The sequence below is a fragment of the Gobio gobio genome (assembly GCF_949357685.1).
Source record: "Gobio gobio genome assembly, chromosome: 11".
NCBI lineage: Eukaryota > Metazoa > Chordata > Actinopteri > Cypriniformes > Gobionidae > Gobio > Gobio gobio.
In genome coordinates this window covers 6,167,677-6,193,828 of record NC_137104.1, presented here as the reverse complement: position 1 = coordinate 6,193,828, position 26,152 = coordinate 6,167,677, and the positions used below count along the sequence as shown (strand labels likewise).

Sequence of the window (26,152 nt, the reverse complement as noted above, 5' to 3'; positions counted from 1 at the left end):
AGCGCCTCCTAACGCACGGATGATTCATGCAATGATAAATACAGACAGAGAACAAATGCATTCATTACTGTTTATTACAAAAATTACATAACACGTTTGTACCAAGTCAGTGCAACAGGCAAACCACATGATGTGTAAGACTATAATGATATAACCGGTTATCAACATTATCTTTAAATGTTTTTTTACCCATATAAATAAAACAAGCTGTTTCCAAGGCATTTTAAATAAAAGACTGTACTGCACTGTAACGGATAGAGTTTAATTACTGTAACATACAAAACAGAGCGTTGCCATATAGGTAACATCGATAAAACCAAAGTCTGTGAGACTGTTTTAAAAAGTGCTTGCACAATTACAAAAATTATCTTTACAACAAATGGCACAATATCATTGTATATCACAATATATAATTGCTTTAATTTTTCTGTCTGACAGGCAAAACTAAAGCTGCTTTCGGGTGAATATTCACAACACTGAAGCTTTAGGGAAATAGTATTGTTACTGTAGTAGCTTTTTTTTAAAACAGAGCAAAGCAAAAACACTGTAGGATGATACTTCATCCATTATATATTTTTTTAAACATACAAACTATGAACTTTTATATCTTTGGAGCAGCTAAAATGTTACTCTTTTAACAACAAAGAAACACTTTCATGAAAGTAAACAAGTATGTTGCATGTCAACATCCAAAAAGCATGCAAAACAACATTAAATAATATGAAAAACATTATTAAAGACAACCAAACCGAAGGCTCAAAGCCTTTGCATTATAACATTATAAAAGTCTTTTTTCTCATGTGAGACACATGTAGTATGCATTAAAATGCACATGCACAGATATTCATAACACATCATATACAAACAAAACCATTGAAAAGAATACATTCTGCCAGTGTTGAGCTTTAAGAGTCTATATAATGTGAAATCTGGGGCCAGGGGTGGCGATGATATCGCTGTAGGGTTCGTCCTGTCTGAGCTCCACCGCCTGCTGTTTCTTTAGCACCAGAAAGCTGTAGAACTTCGCAGCCGCTTGTTTCTTGTTGTTGCTTCGGCACAGCTCCAGCAAGCTGATGGATTCTGCTCCGGTCTTAGCAATGACTCTCTGTGGGAAGTAAGAGGAAGCAGTCAGAGGAATAAAAAGGGTATTTTGTTGATATAAAATCCGTTTATGTTGATTATCAACATAGTTTTAATTCTGTCAAACCTGTAAACCGTGGAGCATCTGCTGCGTTCTCTTGTTCCACCTCCTCTCTTCCTGATCCTGGTCTCCGCTCTGACCTTCCTCCTCCTCATAAACAAAAATTCAGATTTAAATGGGCTTTTTGGGCTCTACTAGGATAGGTTTTCATGCTTGAAACATTATTTCTTCATTGTTGCGGCTCCTCTCTTCCCAGTCTGTCAGTAACGCTCTGTTTAGTTCCTGTCTCTATGAAGCCCCTCCTTCTGAAAAGCACAATGTGCTCTGATTGGTCAGCTGGATCTGTGTTGTGATTGGTCAAGCGCTTCAAGCGTGTTTGGGGAATGCCCCGCCCGTAAGTTTCAACACACTACTAACTAACTCAACCAGGCCCACCCCTTTATTTACCATATGCATTGGGCGGTAATTATTTAAATGAGGAATATTGTGACGTGTTTTTTTCCCGGAAGAAAACTCAAAACTACAATGGAGGCGTTTCAGGGAGTTCAGAAACACTGACACTGAAAAAGAGCAAGTCCGTTACCATGTCCAACATTGGGGGAGACCCTTTTTCTGAAGGGGGCAGGGGTCTTTTTATTTAAAGAAATTAAATAATGAAAGGATTAAAAAGGGATTTAATGGAAGAAGTAAAGGTCCTTTCACACTGGACGCGATTTGGCGCGCGAATGATTCGCGCGATGGTTTTATTTTTTGATCAGCTGTTTGTGTAATGAGTGCTTCAACACCGAACGCGAATGTGCTGCTTCGAAAAAACGTTTCAATGTCGATTTTTTTAACACTCGCAGCGACAGAAAAGGCTTAAACCAATCACATACAAGAAAACAAAGGTCACGAAATGTCCAGTTGATCAAATTAGATCGTGGTTATAGATATATAACGATAGTAGATTCATCATTCTACTGATCCATGCAGTCGCTAATGAAGCATCTACGAATACATCTATGACCACAATCTAATTTGACCTCACTCTCTGGAAGTAATGGAGGAGCTCAGAGACAATCGCGTTCATCTGTTAAGAGGTAAAATAGCATAAATACTGCTCGGTTTCTCGCAGAAACTGATTGTTTCGCTGGATAAGACCCTTATTCATTGTCTGGTATCGTTTAAAGCCCTTTGAAGCTGCACTGAAACTGTCATTTGGACCTTGAACCGTTTGGGTCCCACTGAAGTCCATCATATGGAGAAAAACCCTGGACTATTTTCATCCAAAACCTTAATTTCTTTTCGACTGCAGAAAGAAAGACATGGACATCTTGGATGACATGGGGGTGAGTAAATTATCAGCAAAAGTTGATTAAAAAGTGAACTAATCCTTTAAGAATGGTAAAAGAAGTCCTAGGTCTATTTAAAAATTATGTTTTTAATAGTGCTGGGAATCGAGAACTTTTTTAAAACTGATTAATAAAAAAAAACGTTCTGTAATTAATCGCGATTAATCGCAAGTTTTTAATATTTTACGTTTTTAATATTTTGATATTGTAATAATTTCAGTTACTCTCTAAATTAATGTAGAAACAATTTAAAGACAGCATATTTTAAATATGTGTTGTAATGGCATCTTTTTATGAATGAAGGCCAGTATCACTGATACTAATGTCTCTATGAAACATTAATGACGTTACATTACAGTATAACTGAAAGCTCGTAATTTCAACATTTATTAGGCTTTAAAAAACAACTTTTAATTCAAGTGAACTTAAAACAATCTTTACATAAACCCATTATAATAAATGTTATTTTTACACGTGGCCTTCCCTGTTAGACATATACAGAAATGTAATAGTTATCAGTGATGCGCGGGTTGATCCAAAATGAGCGGGTGCCCGCGGCCACCCGCGGTTACCCGCGGTTACGAGTCATCCAAAAATATTTTTAATGATATTCGGGTCACGGTCGGTCGGATCGTCAATAAATCCTTATTTACCTTTTGAATGTTGAGCGTTATTAACTTTTGAATAAATGCTGACGCGGGACAAAATGCCTGATTTCCCAAAACGTTGAACTGAGCAATGCCATTGTACCATTTTAATAGGCTACTTTTAAACGCATTTAAAGTCCGTTTTATGTATTTTCTGAGAGGGGGCGGGATTTTTGTTGGGAAAGTCGGGGGAGAGACGCATGCTTCGATTAGACTGGATAAACACATGCAGCATCTTAATTGTTAAGAAAATTAAACGAAATAAATGAATAAATCAAGCCTGTATTACATAACACTAGGCTATATCATACAGCATTCAGAAAAATAACAGTTTGCGCTCCTAAGGGCTTTCACACTTTTCCAAATGTGGGCTGATGAATTATTCAAGCCGGGTCGAAACATAAACATCGCGTTCATCAATAATATGCATCTGGAGCTGAAATGGAAAATGATGGGCCGCCTCAAGAACTTCCTGCTCTCGCTGCTGCACCTCTGAGCACACCACGTCAGGGCCTGAAACATTTTCTCAATGGCCCAATGAGCTACGATGAGCATTTACTACTTTTAAAAAATGCGGGTCAGGAAGCGGGTCGGGTACAATATTTTCTTCTTTTTTTTTTGCGGTCCGAGTTGCGGGCGGGTTAGTTGAAAACGTCGGTCGGGTGCGGGTTGTTTATACATTGACCCGCGCATCACTGATAGTTATCAAACACCTTTCTTAACTGCATAAATAATAGGGCTGGGTATTGACACAAATTTCACAATTCGATTCGATTTCGATTCACAAGCTTTCGATTATTTTCGATTCAATTCAATATCAATTCTTTTGGATATGTATGAGGTATAATACATGGAAAATGTTCTCAAGGAAAACTAATTTCTGAACTAATGTTGTAAACTATGGGAGTCAGTTGATACTACATTATCCTACTAATATTGAAGGTAAAAATGAACTGATTTGTATACAAACACTTAAATGACACTTAATTATGTTTTTTTTTATATAATAATACAGTTATAATATTAACTTTACAATTACATAATCATTATTCTACTCCAATTAGTAAAAAAAAAAAAAAAAAAACACATTTAAAGGGTGGCTGTCATAAAAACTTGCCAGATTTATTAAATATTGAAGAACATTGACAATGAATAGCCTATGTAATGTGGTGCATATAATTAGCAAAATGCTCTTCTCTAGAGTTCATTTTTCTAGCTGACTAACGAGTTTATGGACACTGGATACGGTTTTTCTGAGGTAACGGTGACGTTACGTGACATTGTTTACTTGCCGTTTTACTTGCATCTTTCTGCAGTTGAAACACTGATTGAGCGATTCTATGTGTCATGATACGGATTTCGGTAAGTTGTCCTGTATCTTTTAACACACTTTAAGAAGCTCATTCGTGTTTATTTCACGCTGTTACTGGTATTAAGGCGGAAGATAAGATCCGTTCATGTTTGCTCCGCGCTGCTGGTTCTCTTGAGCTGCGGCAGAGCGATCTCACGCCACAGCACCAAAACGATATCTATGTTTTTGAATTTCGTAAAAAAAAAATTGACTTATCGATTCTTGGGATTTAAGAATCGATATTGTTTTGTAAAAGTGAGAATCGGTTAAAATCGAGAAATCGCAATTTTTTACCCAGCCCTAATAAATAATAAATGAAATATAGATTAATCATCATCATTAAAGCTACAATTTTCTCTGTTCCGTGCTCTTGTCACTTTAAGAATGGCCGCTGACGAACATGACGCGGATCTGACGCGCCGCGCATCTCATTTCCTCACAACTCTTATTTAACTAATTTAAGACTCCTAATATGAGAATACTCAAAATTCTCTGTGTTGTTGTTATTGTTTGTTCAAGAGCAAAAGAGAACTCGATGTGAGCAGGAGACTGACGCGAGTCTGTCTGTGCGTCGAGTGTGTGTGTGTGTGTCAGAGTGTGACATGAGACGCAGCCACACAGACAGGACACACACACACACACACACACACACAGACAGGACATTGACATACAGCGCGTTCTCTTGTGTCTTGTCGCGCTTGGAAGCATTTACATGAATAGGAGCGTGATGATCATGTAACGCTAGGCAAAAATGGATATAAAAACGGATGCTGCGTTATTTGCGTTAAATATTTTTAATGCGTTAAGCTGAAAAAATTAATCGCCCGCGTTAACGCGTTAATTTGCCCAGCCCTAGTTTTTAAATGAAGTTTCTACTATTATGATGCTTAAAGCTGAAAAATGAAAAGCGAATGCAGATAGTTTGGCTGTACTAAGGTTTTCTTATTTAAAAAATAAGCTATCAGATTTTCTTGCGGCTGTTAAAGCCTCCTCACCTCCTCCTCCTCCTCATCATCCTTCTTATCTTTGCTCTTCTCTCCTATCAGGTCGAACTCAGGCATGAGCTGTGAGATGCTGGTTGGTTCCTCAGGGGGAAGCTCCACCTGCTGCATGTTCACGTGCTGCGTGGAAACAATGGAGGAGCGATCATCCTCAAGCAACTGTAGGAAAATAGGTGAGAACACAGCGTTAGAAAAACATACACAAATCCACATTGAAAAACCTGCAGTTCTAAATCTCACAGGTAAGGCAGGCTCTGCGTCCGGAGCTTTGCGCTTTAGTCCGCGGTGTCCAGATGGAGGAGGCATGACGGATTCATCGAGGGTCGTGCGACTGCCCTCCATGGCTGAAGCCTGCAGAACACTGGGCTCCTCCAAGATGGTCTGGTCTGCAAAACGCCAAACACGGGCATTAGTAACAAACTAGAAAACTACCTTTCAAACATTTGGGGTTGCTAATTTCTGAAACTCTATTATGCTCACTAAAGCTGAATTTATTTGATCAAAAATACAATAAAAACAGAGAAATATTATTACAATTTAAAATAACTGTTTTTTTTTTTAATTGTAATATATAGTAAAGTGTAATTTATTCCTGTAATCAAAGCTGAATTTATTTGATCAAAAATACTGTAAAAACAGTGAAATATTATTACAATTTAAAATAACTGTTTTTTATTGTAATATATAGTAAAGTGTAATTTATTCCTGTGATCAAAGCTGCATTTATTTGATCAAAAATACAGTAAAAACAGTGAAATATTATTACAATTTAAAATTACTGTTTTTTATTGTAATATATTGTAAAGTGTAATTTATTCCTGTAATCAAAGCTGCATTTATTTGATCAAAAATACAGTAAAAACAGAGAAATATTATTACAATTTAAAATAACTGTTTTTTATTGTAATATATTGTAAAGTGTAATTTATTCCTGTAATCAAAGCTGAATTTATTTGATCAAAAATACAGTAAAACAGTGAAATATTATTACAATTTGACATTACTGTTTTTTATTGTAATATATTGTAAAGTGTAATTTATTCCTGTAATCAAAGCTGAATTTATTTGATCAAAAATACAGTAAAAACAGAGAAATATTATTACAATTTAAAATAACTGTTTTTTTATTGTAATATATTGTAAAGTGTAATTTATTCCTGTGATCAAAGCTAAATTTATTTGATCAAAAATACTGTAAAAACTGAGAAATATTATTACAATTTAAAATAACTGTTTTTTTATTGTAATATATTGTAAAGTGTAATTTATTCCTGTGATCAAAGCTGCATTTATTTGATCAAAAATACAGTAAAAACAGTGAAATATTATTACAATTTAAAATTACTGTTTTTTTATTGTAATATATTGTAAAGTGTAATTTATTCCTGTGATCAAAGCTGCATTTATTTGATCAAAAATACAGTAAAAACAGTGAAATATTATTACAATTTAAAATTACTGTTTTTTATTGTAATATATTGTAAAGTGTAATTTATTCCTGTAATCAAAGCTGCATTTATTTGATCAAAAATACAGTAAAAACAGTGAAATATTATTACAATTTAAAATTACTGTTTTTTATTGTAATATATTGTAAAGTGTAATTTATTCCTGTAAGCAAAGCTGCATTTATTTGATCAAAAATACAGTAAAAACAGTGAAATATTATTACAATTTAAAATAACTGTTTTTTATTGTAATATATTGTAAAGAGTAATTTATTCCTGTGATCAAAGCTGCATTTATTTGATCAAAAATACAGTAAAAACAGTGAAATATTATTACAATTTAAAATAACAGTTTTTTATTGTAATATATTGTAAAGTGTAATTTATTCCTGTAATCAAAGCTGCATTTATTTGATCAAAAATACAATAAAAACAGAGAAATATTATTACAATTTAAAATAACTGTTTTTTATTGTAATATATTGTAAAGTGTAATTTATTCCAGTGATCAAAGCTGCATTTATTTGATCAAAAATACAGTAAAAACAGTGAAATATTATTACAATTTAAAATAACAGTTTTTTATTGTAATATATTGTAAAGTGTAATTTATTCCTGTAATCAAAGCTGCATTTATTTGATCAAAAATACAATAAAAACATAGAAATATTATTACAATTTAAAATAACTGTTTTTTTATTTTAATATATTTTGTAAAGTGTAATTTATTCCTGTAAGCAAAGCTGAATTTATTTGATCAAAAATACAGTAAAAACAGAGAAATATTATTACAATTTAAAATAACTGTTTTTTTATTGTAATACAAAGTAAAGTGTAATTTATTCCTGTGATCAAAGCTGATTTATCATCATTACTCCAGTCTTCAGTGTCACATGATCCTTCAGAAATCATTCTAATATGATGATTTGATGCTCAAGAAACATTTCTGATTATTATCAATGTTGAAAACAGTTGTGCCGCTTAATATTTCTGTGGAAACTGTGATACATTTTTTTTTTTCATGTTTGAACATTCAAAAGAATCTTACTGTTCCCAAACTTTTGAACATTTGTGTATCTCAATTCAAAGCATCAAAATAACCGTCTATCAGTTGGATTTACAGTCAGGTTATCATATTATTACATGCCTTATGATCCAATGAGTAGTTAGTAGAGCTGCGCAATTCTGGATAAATTGGGAATCAAAACCATTCCTTTTTCCTTTTCTATTTTTTGTTGTTGTTGTTGTTTAAAAAAGAGATCATGATTCTCCCTAGAGTCTAAATAAAACAACTAAACAAAATAACATCTAATTTACTAGAGGTTCTGACAAAATTCATTTGAATTAATTATAATTTTTTATAAAAACAGTTTGAATGAATGATTCAATGACTCATTCACCCACAGAGGTGTAAAGAGTACCTGAAAACCCTGCTTGAGTAAAAGTAAAGATTCCTTAGAGCGAAAATTACTCCATTACAAGTCACCAATTCCAATACAAATTGAGTAAAAGTCTTTGAGTATCTGATTTGAACAGCACTTAAGTATTTTACTCATACTGAATGTAGGCTCAACGATGCACTCGACACCTGAGAGACATACCAGTGAAAATAAGAAACTATTGATTTTTAAGTTTATTTTCTAAAATCTAAATAAAACTGACCACAGCAACATTGCAATAAATCAAGGTCGACACAACAGCCTCTTAAACGTCTAAAAACTCTCAAGTCTCAGTTAAGCTCAAGTGCACTAAAAGGCCATAAGTAAACCAATATCCTTCAAAAAGGTATCGTCTATATAGCGGATAAATAAAATAATGTTAAGTAAAATGAAATATTCAAAGCTTTCTTACACTGGATGTGCTGGTTTTGGGTTACCACCAGCTGCAATCATGTCCTCATCCCATAAATCAAACACTTGTGATTCATCAACTACCTATGCACTCACATTCCTGTAAAGTAGCCTTGCTGGCATGTTTGGGTGAGTAAAGGCAAAACGCTCAAGATATAGTACCTGGCAAATCCGATTTCGCTTCTTTATAGCATAAACAAACTGCTTCAGAAAGAGATAGGTGCCATACAAAATGTAATGTGTAACTGCATTACTCAACACAAACGTATTGGAGTAAAAAGTATTTACTTGTTCAAAAATGTAGTCAAGTAGAGTGTAAAACTTGCTAATATCTTTGCTACTCAATACAACTACAGTAGCCAAAACGATACTTAAGTACAGCAACTAATTATTACATTTACTCAAATACTTTACACCACTGCTCACCCATAAAGACTTCACTTGTTTCATTACTGGATGAATCAGTGATTTTGAACCAATCTCTTGAATGAATGATTCAATGACAAATACATTTTTAACAGTCACTTGTCGCCACCGATGTAATTGATTCAATTCAATTTCTTCCCACAGGCCATTTCCCTCTTGAACAGTTAAATACACCCCCCTTCCCTAAAGTGCAATACTCTGACTGTTTAGTGCAATCTTCTAAACACAGGAGATTATTTATATTTATATATTCATACTACTCAAATACTGTAAATATGTTCATAATCTGTAAATGTTTAGTCTGACTAAACATAACTGTGACCTTATAAATATAAAATTTATACTATTTTTCATATTTTTTATTCTTTTTTTTTCTTGTATTACTATGTTCTTGTTGTGTTTGTATTGTATATGTGCACTGGAAGCTTCAGCACCAAGAAAAAATCCTTGTGTGTGCAAGCACACTTGGCAATAAAGCTCTTTCTGATTCTGATTCTGAATTGACAATCTTTAAGGTGTCAAGTTGCTTTCAATGGGGATTTACTCTATTTTGATCGCTAGACATCAGTGTTTATATCCGAACTATAAACTTTTATCCCAGTACTTCTGTGTTCATATGAATTATTATAAGACTGAAATAATGATACTGTGTGGTTGAAAAGACTGTTTGTGTTTGTGAAGCTGTTTCATATCTATACATGACAACTGCTCTCTCTGGGTCAGAACTCAGCTCTGAATGTACACTGTCTAGGACAACTTTCAGCAGGGCTTGACATTAACTTTTTTGCTCACCAGCCACTCAGCATTTTCACAGGCCACAATTTTACTGCTTGGAAATAACATTAAATAAAGTTGACTTTGGCATGCTTAAATTACTTGATTTTGAGTCATTTTACTAGATTTAGAAGATTTAAAACCCTTTCAAACTTTCAATGCAGAGTGACCACCCAAATCAAGACTACAGTGTATATCAGCTGGTGTGCAGGTGGGCAATATGGCTAATATGAGAAATTTTATATACAAGTTATTTTTCTTAGGCTATATAAAAGAACAAAGAAGCAAATTACATATAAGTAATAGTACATTTCTCTAAAAAAAGATACAGATACAGTAGGTTTATTTAATATGTATACATTTATTTAACACCTGTAGTTGTTTGATTAACATTAATGACATTGTAACGAGTATGAATACAGTGTGTTACCTTTAAAGGGGTGGTAAAACACATTCTTTTGAAGGCTTGATTGTGTTTGTGGGGTGCACTGTAACATGTGTTCATGCTTCGTTTTAAAAAAATATATTTGACCTTTATTCTACACTGCTCTGTCCCTCCTTGTAAAACGGTCTGATGCTTTCCGGGTTGTATGAAGCCAGTCCCTCAAAAATACGCAGTGGGCTCTGATTGGTTAGCTGGCCCAGTGTGTTGTGATTCGCTAACCGCCTAGTGCACGCATGTCGGAAACGTCACGCCCCTTACCGGAGGCTGTGCTTTGGTCATAGAAACAACGGCGTCAATAAAACCATATGAGCCCGAATCAGACCCAGAACATTTGAGTGAAGATGATCGAGCAGAACCTGTTCAGTCCTCAAGAGTAAAGACTGCGGATCTATAATGATCGCTACTGAATGGCACTTTAACTTTTGTATTTTTAGAACGATTATAGCCAAATATCTGTCGCAAGAACTAACCCAAAACGAACACTAAGCACTGGCTTTAACTAGTAAGTTAGCCAAATCACACACAGAACCATGTTTAGCATGCCTGTAGATAAACAATACATAAAAGCTCTAATCAAAGAATCATTTACACTAATGCCAGGTTCGCTGTTGAGATTTTAACGTTAGTGTTTGTAACGATAGGTGTTCGTCGGATAACGTTAAGTATGAATGAGCATTTAACAGACTGGTTTGCAGAACAGTGTTGTCATCTGTTTACTTCCTTGCTACAACCTATTACAGGAAAACACATCGATGAAAAATAAATCAGACTTACAGGTTGTGGCCCGTAAACAGCTTCTGTTTGTAAATCCAGCTTTCAGGACAAGCCATTGTGCATATCCTGTATTGAACTCGCGAAGTTTGTGTTGTCCTCCGTGAGATGTGCAGCGCGCGCGTCGTGCATCCACGCACCGGCAGTGTTTTTTTCACGCAGCTGACGTTGTGCAAATCTGGCATTGAAATCGCGAAGACGGTGGATGTTTTCCTCTGTTAGATGTGCTTAGATGTTAGATCTCCTCTGCAGGGAGCCCTGCGCGCGCCTGATTCCCCGCTGACTCAAACACACGTGCATATAACATGCTGTATGTTAAACGCTCTGCAACGCACCCCCGTCCCAAGGAAGGCTGAACAGAGCAAGTACCCCAGACCTGCAATCCGGATGAAAATAACAGCGTTTCCTCGGCATTGCAGCAACACCACTCCAGCCTGACTATACCACAACAGCGCCGCGATACAAAATGGCCTCACCCCCCCTTATTTAATATTCTTGGAGGAGGGGTTTATGTAAATATTGAGCCTGTTGATGTCACCAACCCTGGAGGAATGTGTGTAGTCGCCTGCTGACCGTTTGCTGTAGTTCTTAGAAACTGATTTCTTTAAAAGCAAATATCTCCCTTTGCTTTAAACTTTGAACGTTGTAACTTTGCAGATGTTGTTTATGCTCAAGCAGCAACATTACACGCTAGCTAAAGTTAGAATAGTGAAATCGTGGTTTACCACCCCTTTAAGAGTGCGGGCTCCCTGTTGAACTGCCTGCATTTTGTGTGTGCGCCCTTGTGCCTCGAGCACCCATGTATGCGAATTATTTTCTGTTGCTAACATTTAGTTTTTTTGTTTTATTAAGTAATGCTGTGGACGGAATGGAGTTTGTGACGCACTCTTGTGAGAGTTTTGCAGGGAATAAAGTGTGAGCTGTTTAATGTCGATCGCCTCCGTGTTTGCATACACTCCAGTTAGGTTAAGTGAGCTAACCCTATTTTCATTCGTACACAACGTAATATTCGGACACATATCCAGTTATTACCCACCTGTTTATGTACACTTAAGCCATAACTGACTGTTTTCATGCGAGATCCTCCACACGACGGAAAATTTGACATCTGTGTGCGGGTGTATTTGACTATTCAGGCGCAAGGAGAACTGATCGCGCGTGCGACAGAGAGAGATCGCTTCTGTTGTCTGTCATTCAGCGCGATTCTGCCTATCCCGCCTTCACTAACTGCAAGTTAATCGATAAAGAATTGAAATTTGCTGAATTGTAATATTTTGTGATACAACGGTCTTGGCATTTCATTTGGCTGTAAGGCTGAAATTATATTCAACCCGCCAAAGTGGCTAGTGGGAGTGGCTGCCTTACCCACCACAGCTGAAATCTACCCGCATTTGGCGGGTTGGCGGGTGTTAATGTCAAGCACTGACTGTCAGTTAGGAATAAGATCACGTGGGTGTTTGAATCGAGATTATGATCCTTTAATGATAAATTGTGCAGCTCTAGTAGTTAATGACAACGATCCAGCCCATCTTACCAATGATGTCTCTTTGCTGAGACAGAGCCTCTTCTCGAGGAACCTCAGGGTTCTCCAGGTCTTTGAGGAACTCGTCCAGGCTGTCAGCTTCTCCACCCTTCCTCCTCTTCCTCAGTTCATCGGGCACCAGAGGGGTCAGGCAGCGTGTGAACATCTGCACAGAGGGGCACAGCTGGTCTCAGCAATTCATTGGGTAACTACACTTTTTAAAGCTAAAAAACCTGTCCAAATAAGTTGTTTTAGTATATTTCTGTGTATAATAATGAGCAAAAGAGTGCCAAAAACAGACATATCCAAGGCTCCTTATGCATTTTGTTGCACTAAAGCCTGCATTAATGTCTCACAGCTTGTTCCAGAGATGTGTCCTGACCTTGAGCAGTCTGCTGTTCCAGAGGGGCTGAGCTGGCAGAGAAAACAGCTTCTCCACTCCTCCTGTTTCCTTCCACATCATCAGCTTCTTGGTGGGGGGAGCCAGATCCAGAGTGGTGACAATGTCGGAGTAGTCGCTCAGCTGGGCACGGATGGTCTTACTGTCCAGCTCCTTCACACTGTCCACAATCAGCTTCCTCTTTCTTTTCGCTTTGGTTTCTTTCACTAATAATATAAGAGGATGGTGAGGTGAAAGGCATCTAAGATGATGACATTTTGTTTGCAAGAGAACTTCAGGTACATTGGCACAAAATGCTATTAAGCTCGACAAAAAATTATTTTCACTTGCTCACTATAGATTATTGTACATTAAAAACCTCATTAATCATTCGGGGGTTTTTTTGTTAAAGGGATAGTTACAAAAATTCTGTCATTATTTACTCACCCTCGTGCTGTTTCAAACCTGTATGACTTTCTTTCTTCTGTGGAGATAAGTTGGTAACCAAACAATTTCGGTACTCAATTGACGTCCATTATATGAACAAAAAATACAATGGAAGTCAATGGGAACCAACTGTTTGGTTACCAACATTCTTCAAAATATCTTTGTTTATGTTCCACAGAAGAAAAAAAGTCATACAGGTTTGGAACAACATGAGAGTGAGTAAATTATGACAGAATATTTAATTTTGAATGACCTATCCCTTTAATAAACATTTGACCCTGGACCACAAAACCAGTCATAAGGGTCATTTTTTTTATAATCGAGATGTATATATAATATGAAAGCTTAATAAATAAGCTTTCCATTGATGTATGGTTTAGGATAGGACAACATTTCGCCGAGATACTATTTGAAAATCTGGAATCTGAGGGTGCATAAAAAATCTAAATATTAAAAAAAATCACCTTTAAAGTTGTCCAAATGAAGTCCTTAGCAAGGCATTTAAGTACTAATAATACATTTTTTTATATATTTACGCAAGAAATGTACTAAATATCTTCATGGAACATGATCTTTACTTAATATCCTAATGATTTTTGGCATAAAAGAAAAATCGATAATTTTGACCCATACAATGTATTGTTGGCTATTGCCACAAAAATACCCGTGAGACTTAAAGGTGCACTATGTAACATTTTTGCAGTAAAATATCCAAAAACCTTTTATCAGTCAGCTACATAACTTGACCTTTGTGACATATTTACATCAGTAGAAACTATATGATTAGGCATGTAACACTTGTGTTAACTGTATTACTGCACTATTACTACTATGTATCTGTTCTGGCTGACCTGTGATGTCGATGGGCTCTAAAGCAAAAGCCTCCTCTTCATTATGGACTAGGGTGGTCTGTTCAGTCTGGTCTGTCATGGTGGGCAGCTGCTCAACAGGTCCAGAATCAGGACTGTCTGGACCTCCTGCTGCTATTGGACAAAATACAGCATTTCTATTATCATGCAAAACATGTTAACATATCGCTATGTCATATGCTTTCTTACGTGATAGGTTGTCAAAATCATCCTCATCATCTCCAGCGTGGTCTTGGGGCAACATCACACCCTCAGGGATGGCAGGAGGGTCATCAAAAATACCACCTCCATCCTCGTTACTGAGCAGCTTGTCCACTGCAAGTATATCAGCCAGCTCAGTCTCAGCGGATGCTTTTAAATTCAGCTCTGTGCTGGTGGATGACTCTCTTACCCAGCATGCCTCCCTCAGTGCTCTCCATAGGGTTGTCTCCAAAGTCGTCCTTGTATTGGTCGTACTCTAGGTGGTTGGACTTGTCAGCCATCTGTACGCTACTCGACTCTGTCTCCAGCAGCAGGTTAGACGCAGACGCCCCATGGATGATGTCCACTTCAAATGCACCTTCCTCTCGCATCATCTCTCGGTCATCCATCCCAAAATCAGCTGTTGAGGAAAATGTGTTGGCTATTAATTATCGACTGTACTGTATGAGATAATCAGTTTAAAGAAGACCCATTTATGCCCTTGTTAACAGGATTTCATGCTTGAATGTTAAAAACACATTATTTTCCCCATATTCTCCATTGTTGCAGCTCCTCTCTTCCCAGTCTGTCAGTAACGCTCTGTTTAGTTCCTGTCTCTATGAAGCCCCTCCTTCTGAAAAGCAAATGCGCTCTGATTGGTCGGCTGGACCAGTGTGTTGTGATTGGTCAACTGCTTCGAGCGTGTTTGAGAAATGTCCCGCCCCTAACCATAACTGCCAGTTTCAACTATAGACTGTATAAAACAATGTACGTAGTGTCCGTGAAGTCACCCGTAGGTTTATAAAGAGCATTTTTGAAGCGCAAAGTGGGCGGAGCTGGTCGTCACCATCTTAGCATCGGGTCACTCCCGGATAACCGAAAATGGGCAAAGAGGCGGGGCATGGGTGGAGCTGAGGTGCCTGGTTGCTGAATCCATAGAGACAGAGTGACACGCGTCATAATCTGAAAACCACGCCCACCAGGGGGAAAACAATCCAACGCTCTCCATTGACTTTGTATTGCGTGAAGCGGCCTCCTTATCATTTCTGACTTATAACAAAAATCAGAACAATGTCTAAAAGCTGATATGAGACAAAGTGTACAGCAAACAAGCTAACAAACCCAGAACCAAAAACCTAGAATTTTTTATAAGCTGTTGATCCAAAATACGAGCGTTTAAGGACAAAAATTGGATACAGGCAATTGAGACAGAGCGCGACAGTGAGAACTACGCCCACTAGAGGGGAACGTAATCAGCGACAGGAAATATCATATATAAAACTGACATTTGGATATTTGACTTAACAGTGACAAAATGTTTACTGCACACGTGTCAGGATCCCAAAATGTAACCATTCTTCTTGCTGATGCTTTATGTCTTGTTGCCTGTCTCCACTTTTGTCTCCTTAAAAGCTCGTTTTTTGGGTCGACAGCTTAGAAAAATTTATTTCTGTGTTTTTCAGCTTGTTTGCTGTACACCTAGTCACATAGCAGCTTTTAGGCATTGTTCTGTTTTTTGTTATAAGTCTGAAATGACAAGGAGGCAGCCTCACGCAATGCAAAGTCAATGGAGAGCATTGGATTGTGTGCGAATCCCGTCTGTTAGAGCATTGTCAATACACAGAAAACACTTCATAACCAGATAGGATTTGTTTCCCGTTCATTGAAAGTATGGTTTATGTCAGCTGGTCAGAGAAGAGTCAATGTTTTTTTAGCGCAATTCACACCGAGCGGTAATTAAAGGAAAATATTGTCTGATAGCGTCACGTGCAACATGGATTCGGTCTTCCGACCTTTTGATTTTGATTAACGTAATATGTGAAATATTAGAAAGCTAAGAATGCTTATTTTGAAGACAGAGAGTGTGCGAGCGGGAGAGGAGCTCTGATCGTTCTCTCTGTCACTCAGTTAACGCAAGCGCAGCAGTCATCTACTACATCAATCATAAATCACAATAACTGATCAAATGAGGCTTTAGCGGGACAAAAATTGGTTTTGGCGGCCGCCAAATAATGTTCAATGTAGGAAAAACCCTGTCAAGTGGGCACTCCCTTAATTATACAGAACTTTAAGGCTTAATATAATTTAAACGGATGACTTATAATTATATTGCCCCCTCATAGTTGTCATGAAGGGCAAAATTAGCCGTATAGACCAAAACCACTTTTTGTACCAGGCTGTAAACACATTTTTCTGCTGTAAATTCGGGCATTTTAACATGGGGGGTCTATGGGATTGACTCTCTAGCGGCCAGTCAATGAATTGCAGTTTAAGTCACTTCCGTGTTGGATTCAAGAGAGAAATCGGAAGGTTGCTTGGTTTCAAAACACTACTAACTAACTCAACCAGGCCCGCCCCTTTATTTAGCATATCCCTTGGGCGGCAATTATTTAAATGAGGAATATTGTGCTGTGTTTGTTCCTGGAAGAAAACTATAATGGAGGCATTTCAGGGAGTTCAGAAACACTGACACTGATATAAAGAAGAACTCCAGCTGGAGGGACTTTCATGCTCAAACAGCATCATTACACACTAAAGAAAGTGTGAATGCAAAAAAGCATAATAGGTATGTACACTCACCTAAAGGATTAGGAACAGCATACTAATACTGTGTTTGACCCCCTTTCGCCTTCAGAACTGCCTTAATTCTACGTGGCATTGATTCAACAAGGTGCTGAAAGCATTCTTTAGAAATGTTGGCCCATATTGATAGGAGAGCATCTTGCAGTTGATGGAGATTTGTGGGATGCACATCCAGGGCATGAAGCTCAGGTAGGCCGTGGCATTTAAACGATGCCCAATTGGCACTAAGGGGCCTAAAGTGTGCCAAGAATACATCCCCCACACCATTACACCACCACCACCAGCCTGCACAGTGGTAACAAGGCATGATGGATCCATGTTCTCATTCTGTTTACGCCAAATTCTGACTCTACCATCTGAATGTCTCAACAGAAATCGAGACTCATCAGACCAGGCAACAATTTTCTAGTCTTCAACTGTCCAATTTTGGTGAGCTTGTGCAAATTATAGCCTCTTTTTCCTATTTGTAGTGGAGATGAGTGGTACCCGGTGGGGTCTTCTGCTGTTGTAGCCCATCTGCCTCAAGGTTGTGCGTGTTGTGGCTTCACAAATGCTTTTGCTGCATACCTCGGTTGTAACGAGTGGTTATTTCAGTCAAAGTTGCTCTTCTGTCAGCTTGAATCAGTCGGCCCATTCTCCTCTGACCTTTAGCATCAACAAGGCATTTTCGCCCACAGGACTGCCGCATACTGGATGTTTTTCCCTTTTTCACACCATTCTTTGTAAACCCTAGAAATGGTTGTGTGTGAAAATCCCAGTAACTGAGCAGATTGTGAAATACTCAGACCGGCCCGTCTGGCACCAACAACCATGCCACGCTCAAAATTGCTTAAATCCCCTTTCTTTCCCATTCTGACATTCAGTTTGGAGTTCAGGAGATTGTCTTGACCAGGACCACACCCCTAAATGCATTGCAGCAACTGCCATGTGATTGGTTGATTAGATAATTGCATTAATGAGAAATTGAACAGGTGTTCCTAATAATCCTTTAGATGAGTGTATATAACAACAGTATGTATAATACAAACAGCTTTGAACCACAACAAGCATTTTGCCATGAGTGAAGAGGATGCTTTTTATGCCATACCAAAATCATTGTCTTGCAGTAGACTGAGGTTTCCCACTTCTTCTCGCATGGTGATCTCCTCCACACGGGACTGATTCAGGGTGAACTGCTGAGCAACGTCAATGTCGCTGCAATCCACAACACAGGGAAGGGTCAACACTGACAGCACGCGAGTCTAACTACTACATACAAAGTGAAAGTTGCACATACTCCAGGTCCGGAAGAGGCTGATCGAAGTCGTGAAACTCCTCAGGTAATGTGATGGCGTTGTAGGCAGCTTCACGGTTCTCCTCCGGCAGGTCGACCACACCTGGGTCAAACAATACACAATATATTATCTCTTGCAGTGCAACAGGATCAACTTCTTATGTAGTCCAGCCACAACTTACCTGGGCGAAAAGCCATTTTAATCTTAATAAAAGCCTCATTGCAGTCTGCCAGCAGGTACTTGGCTTTTCTGTGGTAGATCCTCACCACGCCCAGGAGTAAGTGACCAGATGTACGCAGAGCCATTTTTACCTATCAAATTAAGCACATATTAGAAGTAAATGGAGCTGCTATAGAGTTGCTCAGTCATGATATCAATTGCAAGCATCCCAGAGGGAATTTCTAATGTGATTTTAGAACAGCGGTTTTTGATTTATGAGTAAAGGTCTGTGAACATTACTAAAAGAGATTTCACAGTTTGTTCTATACATTTATTTTTACATGCACCCAAATAATCTGTTTATAATTTGATTGATGGCTCACTTGGACTGAAAAGACTTCATTTATGAATGAGATTTTGATCGAATTGAAAAGGGGTGGTGTAGACCTGAAATAATCTGATCAACAGGAAAGAAAATAAGAAAAGTATCTTTGATATGCATGTTTACATACATTTTATGTCATGTGAACGTGTGTATGCTTTGCATATCATGTCTTGCAATCTATTTACTACATATCAGCTAAAAAAGCTCTTCTGACACGACTGCCAGTTTTCTATGGAAGCTTGTTTCCGCCACAGAATAAAAAATAAATACAATTTTGTAATTTTGACTGTATTGTGTATGTTAACTTTTGTATGTAAATGTTTTATTCTGTGGCAAAAACAAGCTTCCATAGTTTTCTAAAAGTAAAATAAAAAGGTAATTGCGACTTTTTATCTCACGATTCTGACTCTTTTTTTTTCTCCCAATTGCAACATTACATCTCAGAATTGTGTGATATAAAGTCATAATTGTGAGATATAAAGTCATAATTGTGTGATATAGTCAGAATTGTGAGATATAAAGTCATAATTGTGTGATATAGTCAGAATTGTGAGATATAAAGTCAGAATTGTGACATATAAAGTCAGAATTGTGTGATATAAAGACAGAATTGTGAGATATAAAGACAGAATTGTGAGACATAAAGTCATAATTGTGAGATATAAAGACAGAATTTTGAGATATAAAGTCAGAATTGTGTGATATAAAGTCATAATTATGAGATATAAAGTCAGAATTGTGAGACATAAAGTCATAATTGTGAGATATAAAGTCATAATTATGAGATATAAAGACAGAATTTTGAGATATAAAGTCATAATTGTGAGATATAAAGTCATAATTGTGTGATATAGTCAGAATTGTGAGATATAAAGTCAGGATTGTGAGATATAAAGTCAGAATTGTGTGATATAAAGTCAGAATTGTGTGATATAAAGTCATAATTATGAGATATAAAGACAGAATTGTGAGATATAAAGACAGAATTGTGAGACATAAAGTCATAATTGTGAGATATAAAGACAGAATTGTGAGATATAAAGTCAGAATTGTGTGATATAAAGTCATAATTATGAGATATAAAGTCAGAATTGTGAGACATAAAGTCATAATTGTGAGATATAAAGTCATAATTATGAGATATAAAGACAGAATTTTGAGATATAAAGTCATAATTGTGAGATATAAAGTCATAATTGTGTGATATAGTCAGAATTGTGAGATATAAAGTCATAATTATGAGATATAAAGTCAGAATTGTGAGACATAAAGTCATAATTGTGAGATATAAAGTCATAATTATGAGATATAAAGACAGAATTTTGAGATATAAAGTCATAATTGTGTGATAATAAAGTCATAATTGTGAGATATAAAGACAGAATTGTGAGATATAAAGACAGAATTGTGAGACATAAAGTCATAATTGTGAGATATAAAGTCATAATTGTGAGATATAAAGACAGAATTGTGTGATATAAAGTCATAATTGTGAGATATAAAGACAGAATTGTGATATAAAGTCATAATTGTGTGATATAAAGACATAGTTGTGAGATATAAAGACATAATTGTGTGATTTAAAGTCATAATTGTGTGATATAAAGTCATAATTGTGAGATATAAAGACAGAATTGTGTGATTTAAAGTCATAATTGTGTGATATAAAGTCATAATTGTGTGATATAAAGTCATAATTGTGAGATATAAAGACAGAATTGTGAGATATAAAGTCAGAATTGTGTGATATAAAGTCAGAATTGTGTGATATAAAGTCAGAATTGTGAGATATAAAGACAGAATTGTGATATAAAGTCATAATTGTAAGATATTAAGACAGAATTGTGAGATATAAAGACAGAATTGTGTGATTTAAAGTCATAATTGAGTGATATAAAGTCATAATTGTGAGATATAAAGTCAGAATTGTGGGATATAAAGTAATAATTGTAAGATATAAAGACAGAATTGTGAGATATAAAGACAGAATTGTGAGATATAAAGTCATAATTGTGTTATATAAAGTCATAATTGTGAGATATAAAGTCTGAATTATCTTTTAAAATGTTTTATTCTGTGGCGGAAACAAGCTAGTTTTCTTTTTAGATATTAGTTATCAAGACAAAAATTACATTTATACTCATGGTAGCTCCAGTGACATTATCACTAGGAATGCACTGAAGTTCAGGCCTGAATCCATTTAATAATAATAATAATGCACATGTAAATGAATATGTGCATCACATTACATGTTTGCGTTTAGTATTGATATAAACAAACAGCCTAAACAGCGTGATTTCAAGAGAATCCATTGACCTTTGGAGAGATGATGCTCTCTACGCTGCTCTCCAGATTGCACTCGAACACGTGTGCTTTGGTCAGCTTCTTATCCCAGTGGGCCGCCAGCCAGATTTTGGCCAGCGGCCCACGTTTGCTGAGGACAAAGTGGGCGTAGAACATCGTCCCTGCACCGTCTCACACTGAGGTGGAGGGGGACGCTGAACCTGCAGAATAAAATGACACTGGTGTTAGGAATTATTGATTTGATTGATCTTAAAGGGGACGTGTCTTTGTCTCTTTTTTTTTTTGATGTTAAGACTTTCCTGTCTCAGGCTCCCAGGATAATACACTGGGACAAAAGCTGTCACTAGGGTGGTGTCTATGTACCATTTAGGTACTAAAATATACGCTTTTGGTACCAATATGTACCTTTGAGGTAATATGCACTCTTTAGGTGCAAAGGTGTACCTTTTGATTGTAGTAGTACCCCAGTGACAGCTTTTGTACCTTCTGTACAGTGTATGCAGAGATAACTTTATTGTAGTTTTATGCCCTTGAATGCTGTAAATGCTAGTGGTATCAAAACATTGCTGTTGTGCCGGACTGTCAGTGTGACCAAACAATGGAAGACAGCTCAGGAAACTTGTTTTTATTGTTTATGCTGCTAATAGTGATGGTCAGATTAGTTTCCAAGAACCCTAAAATGGGATGTAATAATTAATTTCTGTCATGATGTCCCTGACCCCCCGGCGTAGTTACATGCTCTAAAAAGTCAATATTCAATTACGTTTCTATTCATTGTAATTTCATGTATCCATGACCATTTGCTACACCACATTTAAATACAATCATCTAGAGCCCACTGCAGTTTGCATTCACATTACTACGTTTGTAGTCATAAAGCATGCTCTTGCATGTTTTAATAAATCCAACTTGCTTTCGTCCAGTATGTGTGTTCTGATTCAATCAAAAGATTCGACTCAAACAAACGAATCATTGGCGAATCTCTCTAGTTATAGTGAGTGCTAGTTATAAGCAGTGTTGGGGAAAGTGACTTTTAAAGGTAATGCGTTACAAAATTGCGTTAAAAGTAACTAATTCCGTTATTTCGTTTTTCCAGAAAGTAATGCATTACGTTCACGTTACTTTTTCTAACCTGGGCAGCAAAGACATTGGTTCATAAAGTGAGATTAAAAAAATTAAAAAGCCCACATACATTTTATCGACATCTAGTGGTGAGGTTGTGAATTGCAACCATGCACCGCTAACCCCTCCCTTTCGAAGCACATAGAGAAGCTACGGTGGCCGACACCAGACAAAAATGTTGTTGTAGGAGAGAGAGCACAGAGTGACTAGCGCTCTGTAGAGAAACATGGCGGCACAAAATGGCGACTTCACTGTAAGGGACCCGCGGTGGATGTAGATAGAAATGGCTCATTCGAGGGTAATAAAAACATAACGGTTCATTATGTAAGGTCTTTATACTCCACTGAAAACATAGTTATGTATATTGCATTTCTGTCAATAGATCCTCATAAATATTACACACTGCACCTTTAACATAATTATAGCAGGTTTCCGTAATATTCTGAGTTTGCATTTTACTGTTTTTATTCATTTTGAGGAATACTGAATCTTTTTGAGCAAGTGAGATGAGTACATGCATGCTCACATTTAGTCTAGTACTATATCAATAACCATAATGTTTACTCTTACCCCTTATTTGAAAAAGTAACTCAGATATTTTGTTGTAAATTTAAAGTAATGCGTTACTTTACTACTAGTTACTTGAAAAAAGTAATCTGATTACATAACTCAAGTTACTTGTAATGCGTTACCCCCCAACACTGATCATAAGTTGCTTGCCTTTGTTGGTTGTTTATTGAAAATGTTTAGGAATAATAGATTTGATTAAAGACAGCAGTCATACATTTAGCAATTTGACCCTTTTCACATTTTCGGGTTTCTCAGAAGTGGAAGTCGTCATAGTTTGGTAAACTACATTAAATATATATTTTTTGTGTTTCTATTTGATCAAATAGTAAAAGAAAAACTCCACAACAGTGTTTTTACAACTTAAAAATAAAATAAAAATTGATTGAAAAAGATTGATACCTGCAGCCCGAAGAGAGAACGATATAAATTGTACTGTCTCTCCAACAGCTGCTGTATTAGAATCGCCAGCACAGTAGCGTTAAAGGGTTAGTTCACCCAAAAATAAAAATCATCCCATGATTTACTCACCCTCAAGCCATCCTAGGTGTATATGACTTTCTTCTTTCAGACGAATACAATCAGAGTTATATTAAAAATGTCCTGGCTGATCCAAGCTTTATAATGGCAGTGAAAGGCAGCCCATAAAAGTGCATCCATCCATTTTAAAAGTGCTCCACACGGCTCCGGGGGGTTTCTTTACTTTAGAAAGTTATAAATATGGATATTTTTCTAACGCAAACCCATCTATTCACTTCAGAAGGCCTTTATTAACCCAGCAGAGCCGTGTGGAGCAGTTATATGATGGATAGATGCACCTTTTGGGCTTCAAATTTTGGGCTGCCATTCACTGCCATTATAAAGCTTGGAAGAGCCAGGACATTTTTAATATAACTCAGATTGTATTTGTCTAAAAGAAGAAAAGCATATACCTTGGATGGCTTGAGGGTGAGTAAATTATGGGATAATTTTTGGGAGAACTAGTGGAGCGCAGGGAACAACCTAACACGGGGTTAGTTGTAATGCGCATGGTTTAACAATTTCCACACATGCCAGGATGACAAAACTTAGTGTATTTACTAGTTGCCATATCAACATTATTTCGAGAGAAAATTGCGCCAAAATTACTGAACATGTATTTAACCATAGCAAAAGTACATTTCTTAAGTTTATTTTTAATCAGTATTTTTGTGTTTATTTAAAATAAGACAAATCTGATATTTTTTTAATCTTATGTTATTTAACACTTGAGCTAGTTCTTTAATGCTGATCTAACCAGCAGAAGACACCGGGGTTAAATCCCAGTTGCGCAGATGGGGTGCGTTACAATGCGCCCCTATTAGAACTGTGCTATTATATTTTATACTTTTATGAATTTGTTTGAGAAACCATGAGAAAAAGGTGAATAGGTGAGAGTCAATGCTCAGAAATTATGAATTATTATTGTTTTGAACTATGCTGTATAACTGTGTTTTATGGTGTGTTTGTTGTATATTTTTAATGATTAAAAAATGCCATTATTTTATTTGAAAAAGTTAATAATTGTATTTTATTGACAAAATATTTTAGTTGGTCATGGATATTTTTTTGATTATATCAGTTTAAGCTGTCATTTGGTCACCTATGGGGCATGTTGTCACATTTCACTTCCATTCTTTCGGGGTAAATCAAGAAAAAAGTATACACTGCATTAATGAAACAAAACCACATAATTGTACAAGACGTGTGAAATTAATGTGGGAAAAAAATAAATACTCTGAACCCCAAGAGCATTTACACAAACTGAGAAAGTCAAAAAGCGTTAGGTTGTGCCCTGCTCTCCCCTATGCCTTTTTTTTTTTAATACAAAGGTAATATAATACACTGTATAGTGTTATACATGTACATACATTTAAAAAATATATTAAAAGATACATTTGCAGATGCTGATGGCCTTATGCCATTCCATTTGTTGACATTTTAGTTTACCTTTACAATTTATGAATGTAATGGTAATTATATTAGATGTACTACTTGAATGTTTGATGCAATACACGTATTCATTCATATTTACAGTTCAGTTTGTATTCTTTAAATCAACTAATTATCTAGAATGGATGTTTTCCTAAATACCCCTTATTATTACAGAGATGGGTGTGTGACTGTAAGTGATGGCGGGGCCTGTGTGATGCGCTCATTATTTCCGCAGTTATTATTCCCTCAATGGCTTTATTCCTGGGCTGTAATAGTCTATGAAATGTAAGTTCAATTTAACGTTCGTTAATAATGAATGAAGGACAACTGTTGTGTAAGGATGCGGTTAAAGGAAGAGCTAACACGCTAACGGTCTGCTGTCGCGAGATCAACATCTGCCTGCGCTCGCGCCATGTGCGGATTTTGCTCGTGCATTGCATGCGCAAAGGCGTCAAACGCATTCTTCACTAGTCATTTTAGCGTATTTTGTGATAACATAAAGAACTGATGCTGCACAGGCTGCGGCTGTCATTTGTCCCTGGTGTAGGGATGGAGAATATGATTTTCTAGCAAGTTTCCACACGAAAACGAATGGTGATGATTCCGATGCAAGCACTTAAATGCATTTTTAGTTGTTTTCGCCGAGAGTACTTACGCGAAACGGTCCTATCGTAGCTTTCCGTATTTAGCAACCGTATCTAGGGTACCTTTCTCACCCTCCTCCTCCCACTGCACAGTTTCACTAAAACAAACAAAATGGCGACGCCCCCTCCCGCCGCGAGGTTCATATAAAACGAGCTGGGGGAGCACACACACACACACACACACACACACACACACACACACATGCACATCACAGAGATTTCTATTTGATGTCTGCATTTACATCTGCAAGATGTATTTTTTTTAGTGTTTGCTCATCTGCAATATGTGTCTGCATGGGTGATTCTATAATTGCAGGTGGGTCAAAATCACCATAAAGTGCCTTTTGGGACTCCAAAATAAACATCTGCGATTTTCCATTTAACTGTGTTGTATTAAGGAGACCCTAGGCTGTTAGAAATTCATACTGGTCAAGCTCCAGCACTTTTTAAAAAATTAACTGCAAGCTGACAATATGAGCAAACCATAAGATAAGTCCACCCTGTCATGGACAAATTCAAAGTAGAATAAATCAATTTTCAAAACATAGGGGTTATAAAATGTAGATCTGCAGAAAGATA

The 26,152-nt window shown here is 36.6% G+C and overlaps 1 protein-coding gene across 3 annotated transcripts; it reads right to left on the bottom strand.

Moving 5' to 3' along the window:
- Window positions 1-56: 56 nt before the first annotated feature.
- Window positions 57-25,698, bottom strand: rad21b (RAD21 cohesin complex component b). 3 transcript variants are annotated; one of them, XM_079828639.1, is made up of 14 exons: window positions 25,585-25,698; window positions 21,300-21,487; window positions 18,621-18,750; window positions 18,442-18,541; window positions 18,253-18,359; window positions 14,794-15,003; window positions 14,592-14,717; window positions 14,385-14,516; window positions 13,090-13,313; window positions 12,720-12,873; window positions 5,712-5,857; window positions 5,466-5,630; window positions 1,208-1,291; window positions 57-1,105 (listed from the first exon to the last, which is right to left on the bottom strand). In XM_079828639.1, exons 2-14 carry the CDS (start codon window positions 21,441-21,443, stop codon window positions 914-916), a joined length of 1,914 nt encoding a protein of 637 aa, XP_079684765.1. In that variant the 5' UTR covers window positions 21,444-21,487; window positions 25,585-25,698; the 3' UTR covers window positions 57-913. The 3 variants fall into 3 exon arrangements, with proteins under 3 accessions (XP_079684765.1, XP_079684766.1, XP_079684764.1); XM_079828640.1 differs by having other exon boundaries at window positions 58-1,105; window positions 1,208-1,288; XM_079828638.1 differs by having other exon boundaries at window positions 58-1,105; window positions 1,208-1,288; window positions 5,466-5,857; window positions 25,585-25,671.
- Window positions 25,699-26,152: the final 454 nt, after the last annotated feature.